We start from the raw sequence: 14216 nt of genomic DNA, 5'->3' as shown, positions 1-14216 counted from the left end.
ACAGCATTCCATCCAGGCCTGGGATCTTTAAATTGTAGAAACTTCAGAAGAACAGACTAGGAGGAAATCTCTCATGCCACCACTCCTCTGACATCATTCCAAGATTTCTTTATATCAAAATAAAATGAAATTCAACAGATGATGTCCATTGACAAAAACAGTTCAATCATCTTGGAATTGTATAATAACCAAGAATCAGAGCTCATTCAGAATAGCGCAGGATTTATTCAAGACTTGTTTTAGAACATTCAATACATTTGCCTGCATCAATCAAACTCCTTGTCCTAAGAAAAGGTTCAAATGCCATAGCAGCAAAGTGACCTGTCATTATCTCTCTGTCTTTTCTCCACAGTCTAGGGACAATGAATAAGTCAGAGGTATCTACCGTGACACAGTTTGTCTTGTTGGGCTTTCCTGGCCCCTGGAAAATGCAAATTATCCTTTTCTCAATGATTTTGTTCATCTACATCTTGACTCTGACTGGAAATATGACCATCATTTGTGCAGTGAAGTGGGACAACAGACTCCATACCCCTATGTACATGCTCCTGGCCAACTTCTCCTTCCTAGAGATCTGGTATGTGACCTGCACAGTCCCCAATATGCTGGTCAATATTTTTTCCAAAACCAAGACCATATCCTTCTCTGGTTGTTTTATTCAATTTTACTTCTTCTTTTCCCTGGGCACAACTGAATGTTTCTTCCTCTGTGTCATGGCTTATGACCGGTACCTAGCCATCTGCCATCCACTGCACTATTCCTCCATCATGACTGGACAGCTGTGTGCCATTCTGGTGTCTCTTTGTTGGCTCATTGGTTTCCTTGGATATTCAATTCTTATTTTCTTCATTTCTCAACTACCCTTTTGTGGTCCCAACATCATTGATCACTTTCTGTGTGATGGAGACCCACTGATGGCATTATCCTGTGCCCCTACACCAATCATAGGACATATATTCCATTCTGTGAGTTCTATTATCATCATTCTCACCATGTTGTACATCCTTGGGTCCTACGTCTTGGTGCTCAGAGCCGTGCTTCAGGTTCCTTCTTCAGCTGGACAGCAAAAGGCCTTCTCTACCTGTGGATCCCACTTAGTTGTGGTTTCTCTGTTCTATGGAACAATAATGGTGATGTATGTAAGTCCTACATCTGGTAACTCAGTTGCTATGCATAAGATCATCACACTGATATACACCATAGTGACACCAGTCTTAAATCCTCTCATCTACAGCCTACGCAACAGGGACATGAAATTGGCCCTTCGTCAGGTCCTTTGTGGAATGAGAAGTACCCAAACATCATGAATAGGTTTTGTGAAATCCAATGACTCTTTCTCCAAGTATAAGAATAATTCATTCAATTCTTCCACCTCGCCTGATTTGACTTCATTTATAAACATCACAGTCCTTTTGTGCAAAGCAAAATTCATCATGTGTTGATAATTTTGATACGTTTTTTGTTTCATAAATGCATTCCCATGGGCAAAGACAGTCACCAGACACATGGTAAAAACAGTTCTTAAAAATCTCAATATTTACTGCCAGGAAAGTTTTTTTCAATGTGCAATCTCTATCTGCACAACTTTGTTAAAAGATGGAAATCAACTGGGTGATTTGCTTACATGGCTGTATAACACTGTGTTTAAAAGACAAATAAAAGATAAAATGCGTGTGTGCCCTGAATTTTTGGTAGAAACCCCATACACCAGTATTGGATACACCAAGAGCCTATGAAGCCAGTTTTTCAATGCTTAGCTCATCATCCTCATCAACAGTGTACAAGGGGAGGCTGGAAGTTTGATTGGGGGCATGAGTAAAAATATCTTTAGTGAGTTGTTAGAATGTAATCTCCATGATGTAAAATGAGGATTATATCAAAAGAACCACTCAGAAGGCTTGATCTTGTTCCCTGGAGTTTGAAGGATACCTATACTGTCCCTGATTCAGACCTGAAAAAAATGTCAATACTATATAAAAAAGCTCACTCTGAGAACACAGCAGAAAGAAATGGACTACAACAGGAGCAAACTGAATTCCCACCAAAAATAGAGCAAATATAGAATACCCACATTTGACCTAGTTAGAGCTCAAGGAAGATAATCAATTTGGACCACCTTGAAAGGGATTCCACTCAACAGTACTACTTTATGAAGTAAGATCACCCCCTAAGTGAGTCTACACGTAGCTGGTCACCAGAATCAGGTATGAAAGAAGTTGTAAGTAGCCAACAAGAAAGTCTTGCCTCTATCAGGGAACTGCAGTTTAGGGAGCTCCCTGTTCCACAGACAAAGGAGAGGAAAAATGCACATAACCACCAGTGCAGGGGTGTTTCCTCAGGGTTTTGAAGATTTAAACTCGAGGACCCAGGCAGGGTTTGCCACGTCGCCCTCCTTAGTATGTTCGGGGCAGAGAGGGAACGAGATGTTAAGAGTGCTCAAGCCACATAATAAAAATGGAAATACCAAGTTCATGTGGAATATCCTACCTCATATGTCAGGTACACCATTGTCTCTCTAGAAAGTTCACTTGTCCTTACAGGAATGGAGTTTAACCCCACACCAACTGCAGGATCCTTGTCGTCATCACACAGAAAATATGGGGTAGCCCAGCCCACTGTGGTTGGCTCAGGCCCTGCTAGGAAGTGAGGGTGTTGGCCGCGGCAGCCTTTCAGTGCAGGGCTGTTGGCATCTTCTGTCAGAGCTGCCTTTGGGTATGAGGAGGTCGCCAGGCAATTCTGCTGCTTCCCTGTTTGCTGCACTTGCATTGTGATTTATAACCCTGAAGAGTCTACTTTTCTCCTGCAGTTAAAAAAAAATTTCACTAAGGAGACATACACACACACACACACACACACAGAATTAATAATGGGGGAAGAAAGAAAGATGAATAGGCAGAAGACAGAGGATTTTTAAGGCAGTGAGAATACTCTGTATGTTTTTTATAATGATAGATATATGTCATTATACATTTATCCAAAACTATGTAAAGTATAACACCGAGTGAACTCTAGGATAAACTATGGATTTTGGGTGATTAGGATGTGCCAATGTAGGTTCATCCTTGTGGGGAAAAAAAGTACCATTCTGAAAACTAATGTCCCCATAATGGGGAAGGGGGGACTATGTATATTTATGTTGGGGGCAGAGGGTACATTGGAAATATGTGTGCCTTCCTCTCAACTTTTTTAGAAATCTAAAACTGCTCTTAAAATAATTATAGTCTTTAAAAAATAGAAGGGCATGCCAGAAAATATAGTAGATATAAGTGAAACCCCCAACAAAGAACTAAAAAGCTTAATAAAATACCTAATACAACACACTCATGACACATAAGAAACAAGATACTATGAGGGACAACATAAACAATAAACAGATCAGAACGACAGAACTTTCAATTTCAGAATAAAGCATCTTTGAGAGTCCTAGAATTCAAGGCAAACAAAGTAAAAAATTATATTGTTCCAATTATATAATGAAACAATATAAATCAGATAAATAAAATTTGCATAGCATTATATTTCAAAAAAGAATTTGCTCTTCAGTTAGTTTCCCCATGATTTTATTTCAAATTTATTTTTTACAAATTTCTTGTAAAATATGACACATGGCAGAAAGTGTATAAAACAGATATGCAAAGTGTAATAAGTTAAATGAGTAATTAATTATTAACCAAACCTCTAATAGCCACTACCAAACACAAGAAATAGGACATTGCAAGAACTCTGGAAGTCCCTTTCATTTTTTAAAAATATATTTTATTGATTATGCTATTACAGTTGTCCCATTTCCCCCCTTCACTCCCCTCCACCCTTCACACCCCCTCCCACCCACATTCCGCCTCTTTAGTTCATGTCCATGGGTCATACCTATAAGTTCTTTGGCATCTACATTTCCCATACTATGCTTACCCTTCCCCTGTCTATATCCTACCTACCATCTATGCTACTTATTTTCTTTACCTTTTCCCCCCTCTCTGCTCCTCTCACTCCCCTGCTGATAACTCTTCATGTGTTCTCTATTTCCGTGGTTCTGTTCCTGTTCCAGTTCTTTACTTGGTTTGTTTTTGTTTTAGGTGTCATTGTTAATTATTGTGAGTTTGCTCTCAGTTTACTGTACATGTTTTATCTTCTTTTTCTTAGATAAGGCCCTTTGACATTTCATAAAATAAGAACCTGGTGATGATGAACTCCTTTAACTTGACCTTATCTGAGAAGCACTTTATTTGCCCTTTCATTCTAAATGAAAACTCTGCTGGAGAGGGCAATCTTGGATGTAGGTCTTTGGATTTCATGACTTGGAATACTTCTTTCCAGCCCCTTCTTGCCTGTAAGGTCTCTTGTGAGAAATCAGCTGACAATCTGATGGGAACTCCTTTGTAGGTAACTGTCTCCTTTTCTCTTGCTGCTTCTAAGATTCTCTCCTTATCTTTCATCTTGAGTAATGTAATTATGATGTGCCTTGGTATTTTCCTTCTTGGGTCCAACTTCTTTGGGACTCTCTGAGCTTCCTGGACTTCCTGGAAGTCTACTTCCTTTGCCAGAATGGGGAAGTTCTCCTTTATTATTTGTTCAAATAACCCTTCCACTTGTTGCTCTTCTTCTTCTCCTTCTGGTACCCCTACAATGTGGACGTTGGAATGTTTAAAGATGTCCTAGAGGTTCCTAAGCCTCTCCTCATATTTTTAAATTCTTTTTCCTTTTTTTTCTTTTTTTCTTCTTTTTTAAAATTTTATTTAGTTATTTTTCAAGTACAATTTTTTTGTCTATTTCTCCCATCCCAGCCTCCCCCGCCCTGTGCTCCCTTCCTTTTTCTTTTCTGATTCGATGTTTCTTTCTTCCTTTTGTTCCACTCCATTGATTTGAGTCCCAGTTTCCTTCCCATCACTATTGGTTCCCTATACATCTTCCTTTATTTCACTTAGTATAGCCTTCATTTTTTCATCTAATTTGCGACCAAATTCAACCAATTTTGTGAGCATTCTGAACACCAGTGCTTTGAACTGTGCATCTGATAGGTTGGCTATCTCATCGTCGCTTAGTTGTATTTTTTTCTGGAGCTTTGATCTGTTCTTTTGTTTAGGCCACTTTTTTTTGTCTTGATGCACCTGTTACATAGTGAGGGGTAGAGCCTTAGGTATTCACCAGGGCTGGGCAACTAAGTCACTGGGTTGTAACAGAGTATGTGGGGCAGGAGTCCAAGAGGGAACAATGGCACTCACTTCATTCTCTGCTGGATTTTCAGTCACTTCCCCTGTTTCTTGCAAGCAAATTGGGCCCTTCTGGTGCTGATTCCCATGTGGTGGGTTTGTGCATGTTCTAGGACCCCATAGGCCTCTCCAATGAACTCTTCTGTGAGGTTGGGAGTTTCTCTTGGCACCTCAACCCCCACAGGTATTTTCAACCAGTGATTGAGGCTTTATTTCCTAGTGCTGGGACCCTGGATTGTGTGGTTTGTCTTGCTCTCAAGCTTTGCCTGGTTTATCTGCATGCAAATGTGAGACTGCCTGGTCTGCCAGCCACCTTGCATGCATGCCCAACTCCACAATCCGCCACCTGGCTGGGTCTACCAGCTGCTGCCTTGCACATCAGAGGTCCAGCAGCCGCAGCTTTGCCACAAGTCCTCTCAGCCCAGCCACCTGACTCCACCCCTCCTACAAGTCTGGATGAATGTGTCTTCTTTAACTCCTTGGTTGTCAAACTTCCATACAGTTCAATTTCCTGTCAGTACTGGTTGTTTTTTATTTCTAGATTGTAGTTGTCCTTATTTTGGTTGTGCAAGGAGGCAACCTGTGTCTACCTGTACCTCTATCTTGGCCAGAAGTCCTCCCTCTCATTTTTTATCATATTTACTTCTCTAATTTTTTAATGTAAACATCTTTGCTTTATCATTTCTCTTCCTCTACTAAAAATATAGTTAAGATTCACCTGCTTTAAAACTGTACATAATTACAAATATCATTAATGTTATCTTTTTTATTTTTTTTTACTTCGTATACAATAAAATTTACTCTTTGAATTAACTTCAATTTGATCAGGTTTTTTTTTAATGTAATTTGAAGTTCTGCTGTTAGGTACATCCTACATTTGGAATTGTTATATCTTTCTGGAGAAATGACCTATTGTGAATCATGTAATGTCCTTTTTTATTTCTGATAATGTTCCTTATTCTAAAATATACTTTGATATTAACACAGCTATCACAATTTTCTTTTGATTAATATTTGTATGCTTAATCTTCCTCTAGTATCTTAGTCTGATTTCTGATATGACTGGATTGAAATCTATCATTTGGCTAACTGCATACTATTTTTCTATTTAATTCTTTTCCCCCTCTTTTTCTACTTTTTTGGGGTTATTTTTATTAGTCCATTTTAACTATACTATTGCTTTATTATTTGTGTTTTTGAAATTTTTTAAATGGTTGTCCTAGGTTTACAATATTTATTTAATCAGAGTCTAAATGTTTTTCTCTTTGTAGTCTCAGATTTTTCAACATAGAATGTCTATTATATAATAAAAAATAATAGAAGTTAAAATAAATATGTTTTAGAAACTCAAAAAAACCTCACAAATTCATAGTACTGCATTGTATGGGGTTTATTTAACCTGGCTCTTATTAATGAATAACTATTATCTTCCCTTATTTTTTTTATTGTAATGCTAAAATCAATATTCTTACCATCACACACGTATTTGTTGAAATGCACCCACACTCATTTGTTATCTTTGAACATTTTTATGGTATATGCAAAAATTAATTTTGTTTAAACTTTATGTGACCAAGTCATCAATTATTTCTTTAACGGCATCTGGGCTTTGTTTTGTGCTTTAGGAGAACCTTCACTCCAATATTATACAATAAAAATGACTCATCAAAAAAATAATATTATTATACTATTTGATGTGCTGTGTAACTCCCTAGAGTGTTGGGAAATGCTCTGCCTGGTTTCAGAAGTTGTAGCTGCCCCCCATGAATAAGGCTGAGTGAGTGACCTCCGGATTGTGAGCCACTAAGGAGACAAAGCTTATCTCCCTGGCAGGAGTGCTGCTTCTGCTTCATCCATTTTTGCCCCCAATGCTTGGTTGGCTAGTCAGTGACAGGTAAGACCCCTCAGAGGGGGGGCAACCTAAGCCAGACACAATAACTTGGGAGACTCTCAAGGAAGGACTCAGGGGGCTGCAGCAAAGAGGGAGTGATGGATCCTCGTCCCCTACCCCAGCTATTCTGACATAGCCTGAGTCTCCATTTCCTCTGGGAGAAGTGCTTTCTGGCTCTAATCCACCTAAGCCTAAAAACCTATGACTGGGAAGGTGGTGCAGCCCTTTGCCAGCTAGAGCGGGTTCCAGGGTGATCAGGCATAACAAAAAGTTCCTAAAGTCCTGTGAAGCCTGCTTTGCTAAGAGTTCTTTCATTCTTATGATAGGGCCCAAGCAGGAAATGAGTATGTCTCCCAAAGTTTTTGCAACCCCTTTACCTGACAGACACTGACTCAGACTAAGTCCTCAGATTTCTTTGAAATATTATCTATTGTTTGATCATTGCCGCCTGACATTGATTGATGAGCTTTACCTGTATTCCTGTGTATTACAACCTAATAAAAGCCATTGAAGAAGAGGTTGTTGGTCTTCCTTTTTTGAGAGATTGACCACCTCTCCTCCACAAGGAAATCATGTCTTGGTAGTTTCATTTTCATCCATGGCAGACAAGGGGACTTGCGCCCCCAAAATTGCCCCCACAATAGAGTACTGGAAGTTTTACCCAGAACAATCAGTCGAGGAAAAGAAGTAAAAGGCAACAAATTAGAAAAGAAGGTAAATTATCTTTGCAGATGACATGACCTGTCCAAAAACAGTCTGGAGTTGATTATATAGATGAAATTGTAAAGATCCTACCAAAAAACTGTTAGAAGTAGCAACAAATTCAGTATAATTGCAGGATATGAAATCAACATACAGTTGATTTGTATACACTATGAAATATATGAAAGAGAAATAAAGAAAATGGTGCCATTCACAATAGCATCAAAAACAATAAAATAGTTAAGAATAAATTAAACCAAGGAGGTAAAACTATAGGCTTTTAATGAAAGAAATTGAAAAAGACATAAATAAATGAAAAGTTAGTTCATATCTATGGATTGGAAGAACTAATATTGTAAAAAAATGTCCATACTACTCAAAGCCATCAAAAGATTCACTGCAATTTCTATTAAAATTCCAATGGTATTTTTCACAGAAATAGAAATGACTTAAAATTTGTGCAAAATCACAAAGACCTCAAATAGTCAAAGCAAGCCTGAGAAAGAAGAACAAAGCTGGAATCAACAGATTTCCTGATTTCGAACATTACTACAAACCATGGTCATCAAAAAAGTATGGCATTGCCATAAAAATAGATACATAGACAAATGGAACAAAATTGAAAGCCCAGAAATAAACCCTCACATACATAGTCAACTAATATTCAACAAGGTAAACAATGGGAAAATGGCAGAGTGTCACTGAATATCAAGTTCACTTATGAACTGGCCCAGTAACCACCAGTGAAGATTTTCTCATTGATCCTCACTGTCACCTCACTCCTAGGAAAACCTGAGTCATATTTAAAGAACTGGCTTAAGAGACCTTAGGAAGCAACCCAATTTTTTTAGAATTATAACAAAAGGCCAATGATAAAAAATTTCTTCTCACATTTGCCCTGGTTTCAAATTCCTTGTTCTTTGAAAATGAAATCAGGGTGGAAACCAACAATTTGACTAGAATAGTTTAATTAAATGGCTTCTTCCCTCTTGGATTTTATTTTACATGAATTAACATCACTCCACATTATCTGATATCACACAAGGCAGTTCCTACCTAGTACCAACAACCTGGTCATTACACTGAAAAACTCCAGGAAAACTTCACGGATTTAATTTTAAAGTGACCGACAGAATATAGTTTCCCGCTTCTCTGTGTTGTAGCATTTCATTTAAGCTAAAGAGGAAATGTTCACAAACATGTCTCAGTTTCAGAATTAGAGTCCTGGGCAAAACTTCTACTTATTGTACTGATCCTCACAGAAGGCAATTCCTCAATGGAACACAATCATTACAATAGAAAGCCTCCAAAACCTCACCCAGTATTTCCCCTAGATTTTGTTGTCCTAATTCTGGCCACCCCCTAGGAACTGGATGAGCTCTAGAGATTGGAAAGAGACTGCACTCCAGGAAACACTTGAAGAAGCCACTGAGACCACTTGGGGAGAGACATGAAGTTTTGGAGTAATCCCTGAGAGGAAACATAGATTAAATACAGCTTCACTTGTTAAATGTCTCAGCAAGTTACTAGAAAAAAAGCACTGAGAGCCTCCAGAAATTAAGGAAGTCTGATGAACCACACAGAGTGCCCTCACCTGGAGTTTTCCTCAACAGAGCCAATGAGAAGGAGATGCCTTTATGTTCAACATCATGGTGGCCATTGTTCTCTCCAAGCTGAACCAGGTTATCCATCATGTATGAAAGAGAAAAAAGGACTAATTGTCCACATTACAGCCACTGTTGTGATATACTGCAGAGTACCTTTTACTTTATAAATCTGATTAGTCATTGTTCCTCAGTAGCAGGAGAATGTAAATGTTCCATATTTGAACACTTAATATTCACTGGGTGAAAAGTCAAACACCCTCTGTGAAGCCTATCTGTAAAGTGAACAGTTAAAATAGATCTTCTGTACCATTTTCCCCCAAACTATATGATTTTGACTATTAGGGACCATCTTTCTGAAATCTCACTTTCCAAGAGTAACCAGGCAATAAACTCTTCTCTCAGACTATCTGGGAAGACAGTATACCAAGTGAGGAACATTTGGAAGAAGACTATTTAATCAAGCTATCATTCCTGAGGTGGGTAGACTGATTGACTGGTTGGTTGTTTGGTTGGTTGGTTGGTTTCTTATATTGGAAAGGAATGTGTGAAAGAGCTGGTCCCTCAGATTGTAGCTCATATGGTAATTTATGAAAACCAAAATCATGAGATACAGTATGTTTATGAAATAAAATGGTGGATATTCCATTCTATTAACCTAACCATTCTCAGCAAGTAATTTTGGAGGCTTTGGAGTGTGGAGTTATGCAAAAGCTGATGGAGTCATTTTATTCTATCAATGGTTAAAATGAAAATTTATTACCCTGGATTTTCTATTAAGCTCCTCACTCTTTGATCATCTCATTACTTATCTACACATTCACCAAAGGCTACAGGAAAAATAGTGTTGCTGCTAGTAAATCTTACAGAATATGGTGGTAGAAAAGATAAAATGAGGTATAAAGTTGCCAGGGTATAATGCAGACTGCCCCAAACTGTTATTCTCATTAAGCAGACATGGTCCATTTTTTCAGAAAGGAGGACAGGAAGCACAAATCTCATGAATCAGCCTCCTGGTTTAAATCTATGAGCCTGGACTTAGTTCATGACCCACAGCAGGGAAACTGATTTATTTATGCTTCATAAATAACCATCTGGGAATCATTTCTTGAGCACCTTATTAAGTAAAGTTGGTCAAAAGAAATGTCTTTTGAATTCAGTATTGACTGGAAGACTGTACTTTAGAATTTGGATGCTCAAACCTACCTTTTTTATGCTTCTTTAGAAATGTCAACAGGGGACTAATACTGGTTTCAAATATTGAAGTTCGAATACTGTTTTCTTCTCTGTTCTTTGTCTTTCAAATTTCTTTGGCTTCCATTTATGACAAAGTCATCACTGGTGACCTCCAATTAACAAGGCAAGAAATGTGAATTTAACAAGAGAACTCAACATTAAAGCAATCATTTTTAAGACTCTTACTCATTGCTTTTTTAACTTTAATAATTGTAAGATTACTGTTTTTTTTTGGGGGGGGGTTAAGAAAGGGAGAGAGACATCAATGTGTGGTTGCCTCTCACACACCCCCTGTAGGGGGCACTACTCCGGTCACAACACAAGCATATGCCCTGACTGGGAATCAAACCGACAACACTGGGATTTGCAGGCCAGTGCTCAATCCACTGAGCAACATCAGCCAGGGCAGATTACTGTTTTTTAAACACAAAGATTTATACATTTTTGTTCAATTCTTAAATATAAATTTTTAAAATTTTTTTCAGTCTTCACCCCAGGATACTTTTTTTTATTGCTTTTAGAGACAGAGGAAGGGAGAGAGAGAAACACTGATCATTTGCCTTCCATATATGCCCAAACTAGGGATCAAACCCACAACCTAGGTGTGTGCCCCAACCAGAAATTGAACCCATAACTTTTGGTTACAGGACAATGCTCCAACCAACTGAGGCACACCAGCCAAGGCATTAGATATAAATTCTTAAATACTACTGAAAAGTACCCGCTTGTCCAAATATTTGAAAATGTACTCTCTCCCCTTTCAGAGAACAAAATTAACTTTTCACAGTAAAACCCCTTTGCTCTCAGATACCTTTGTTTTTATCATCTAAAAATACTCACTAAATGGACTAAATCTTTGTGCTAAAAACACTATTTTCTTTATTTTATCTAAGTAGAATCTAAACATGAAAAGTAAACAGTTCACATTACATAGTATGTTTTAAAAAATGAAGATAAACACTTGCAAATACTTAGAGATATTCAAAAATAGTATAATATATTTGATATACTAGGCCTTTTGTATATTTTTTAGGTGTCACTCAGCATCAGAGTGATATTTTAAAAGAAAATCTTTAAAGCAAAGTTGAAGAACAGCTTTGAGTCTTGAGTGTACTAATATTTGTAACAATTAATTCAGTTGATTAGACTATTCAGAAAAGCCAGTGTCCTGTGCAATTCAACTAATTGTGTTTGGTTGCCAACATTTTAACCCAATATCAATCACACCATTTGTTCTCAAAATATACGTCTTTTTTTAAAACCCTGTAAGCTGAATAAGACAAAGTGGATGAGTTTGTACATGAAGACCCTTAGTCAACTTCAGAAAACAAACTAAAATCAGAACAGGTCTTCTTAAGGACCAAAGAAAAAACAGAAATAAATTTCTGTGGTTGTATCAGTGATGTGGAAAATTCTTCCTGCATTTGGATTCTAACAAAATAATACTGAGATTTAGAACCACAGTCAATCCAAAATAAGGTAAGATTTATTCCCACCTGGTCTCAAAATATCTCACATATTTTCCTGCAGAATTTAAGTTCCCTCATCAATAAAGTCCTTGAGATATGTAGGAAGCAAAGCAACTTGGGTTTACACTCATGCCTTTCTCCTTATAGATTTAAGACCTATGAACAGGTCAGCAACAGACGTTGTGACTGAGTTTGTTCTCCTCGGATTCCCTGGTTGCTGGGAGATACAGATTTTCCTCTTCTCATTGTTTCTGGCAATTTATATCTTGACCTTGCTGGGGAATGGAGCCATTATCTGTGCAGTGAGATGGGACCCACGACTACACACCCCCATGTACTTCCTGCTGGGAAATTTTGCCTTCCTTGAGATCTGGTATGTTTCCTCCACCGTTCCTAACATGCTAACCAACATTCTCTCCAAAACCAAGGCCATCTCATTTTCTGGTTGCTTCCTCCAGTTCTATTTCTTCTTTTCCCTTGGCACAACAGAATGTCTGTTCCTGGCAATAATGGCTTATGATCGGTACCTGGCCATCTGCCACCCACTGCACTACCCCACCATCATGACTGGGAAGTTCTGTGGAATGCTGGTGTCCCTCTGCTGGCTCATTGGGTTCCTTGGCTACCCAATCCCCATTTTCTTCATCTCCCAACTCCCCTTCTGTGCATCCAATGTCATCGATCACTTCCTGTGTGACATGGACCCACTGATGGCTCTGTCCTGTGCTCCAGCTCCCATTACTGAATTTATTTTCTATACTCAGAGCTCCCTTGTCCTTTTCCTCACTATTTTGTATATTCTCCGATCCTACACTCTGTTGCTCAGAGCTGTTTTTCAGGTCCCTTCTGCAGCTGGCCGGAAAAAGGCCTTTTCCACCTGTGGTTCTCATTTAGCTGTGGTGTCTCTTTTCTATGGAACAGTCATGGTAATGTATGTGAGCCCTACCTATGGCATCCCAACTTTGATGCAGAAGATCCTCACACTGGTATATTCAATAATGACTCCTCTCTTTAATCCCCTGATCTATAGTCTTCGTAATAAGGACATGAAACTTGCTCTGAGAAATCTCCTCTTCAGCATGAGAATTAGTCATAATTCATGAGCCAGAAATGTGCCTTACTTCCAAGCTCTAATAAATAATAAGTTGGAGATATATAAGTGCCTTCTATCATCTTTTAGTCCTTATTCTGAGGACAAAAATACTTACGCTGACTACAAAGGCCTTGATTCACTGGACTGCAGCATGCAGTGAAATATTTTTTAAGGCTGTCCTTATTGGAATGATAAAATAGAATTCCTATATGAGAGAAGTTAGACTTTCATGAAAGATTTATCATCAGTTTTAGAACAAGTCTAATGAACAAGTGTTGGTATCCCCCACTATCCAAAGGTAAAGTGTTCCTATGAAACCTTTCTTAAGGTGATGTGGCATATAGGGAAGAAACAATTACCATTAATTTAAAAGCAATAATCTTCTTTGGACTTTAGTTAGGAGAAACAAGTACTAATGTAGGTCTTTCATAAAAACAAAGCGGCATAATGCAAACTTTTGAAAAGCAGGGGATATCTATAGTTAAAGGTGCAGTGAGGGTTTTGTTGTTTATTTTTTGTTATTGTTTTTTATTGTTGTTAAGTACAGTTGCTGCCATTTTCCCACCACCACTCTCCACCACCCCACTTCCTACCCTCAATCCTATTCCCTTTTGGCTTTGTCCATGGGTCCTTCATACATGTTCCTTGTTGATCCTTCCTGTTATTCCCCCCATTACGCCCCCTCCTCCCCTCTGGTTACTATCAATTTGTTCTTTATTTCAGTCTCCCTGGTTATATTTTGCTTGCTTGTTTATTTTATTGATTAGATTCCACTTACAGGTGACATCATATAGTATTTGTCTTTCATTGCCTGGCTTATTTCACTTAGCATAATGCTCCCCAGTTCCATCCACGCTGCTGCAAAGAACAGGAGTTCCTTCTTTCTTTCTGCTGTGTAGAATTCCATTGTGTAAATGTACCATAGTTGTTTGACCCACTCATTTAGATGTAGCTGATAAACAAAAAGACTGCATATGTTTAATATATATTAAATGTCCAGTGACTTTTAAGTAG

General features: G+C 38.2%; 2 protein-coding genes across 2 annotated transcripts; both read left to right on the top strand.

The window, feature by feature from the left end:
• Positions 1-347: 347 nt before the first annotated feature.
• On the top strand, positions 348-1307 carry LOC119036744 (olfactory receptor 11H7). The gene has a single exon (XM_037128677.2). The coding sequence runs from the start codon at positions 363-365 to the stop codon at positions 1305-1307; it is 945 nt and encodes a 314-aa protein (XP_036984572.1). The 5' UTR covers positions 348-362.
• A 10951-nt stretch (positions 1308-12258) lies between these two features.
• LOC119036742 (olfactory receptor 11H4) lies at positions 12259-13212 on the top strand. The gene has a single exon (XM_037128676.2). The coding sequence runs from the start codon at positions 12268-12270 to the stop codon at positions 13210-13212; it is 945 nt and encodes a 314-aa protein (XP_036984571.2). The 5' UTR covers positions 12259-12267.
• Positions 13213-14216: the final 1004 nt, after the last annotated feature.

The sequence above is a fragment of the Artibeus jamaicensis genome, unplaced genomic scaffold (assembly GCF_021234435.1).
Source record: "Artibeus jamaicensis isolate MK-2021 breed Jamaican fruit bat unplaced genomic scaffold, CSHL_Jam_final scaffold_854, whole genome shotgun sequence".
NCBI lineage: Eukaryota > Metazoa > Chordata > Mammalia > Chiroptera > Phyllostomidae > Artibeus > Artibeus jamaicensis.
The sequence above is the reverse complement of the archived record's forward strand: the minus strand, read 5'-3'. Positions and strand labels throughout refer to the sequence as shown.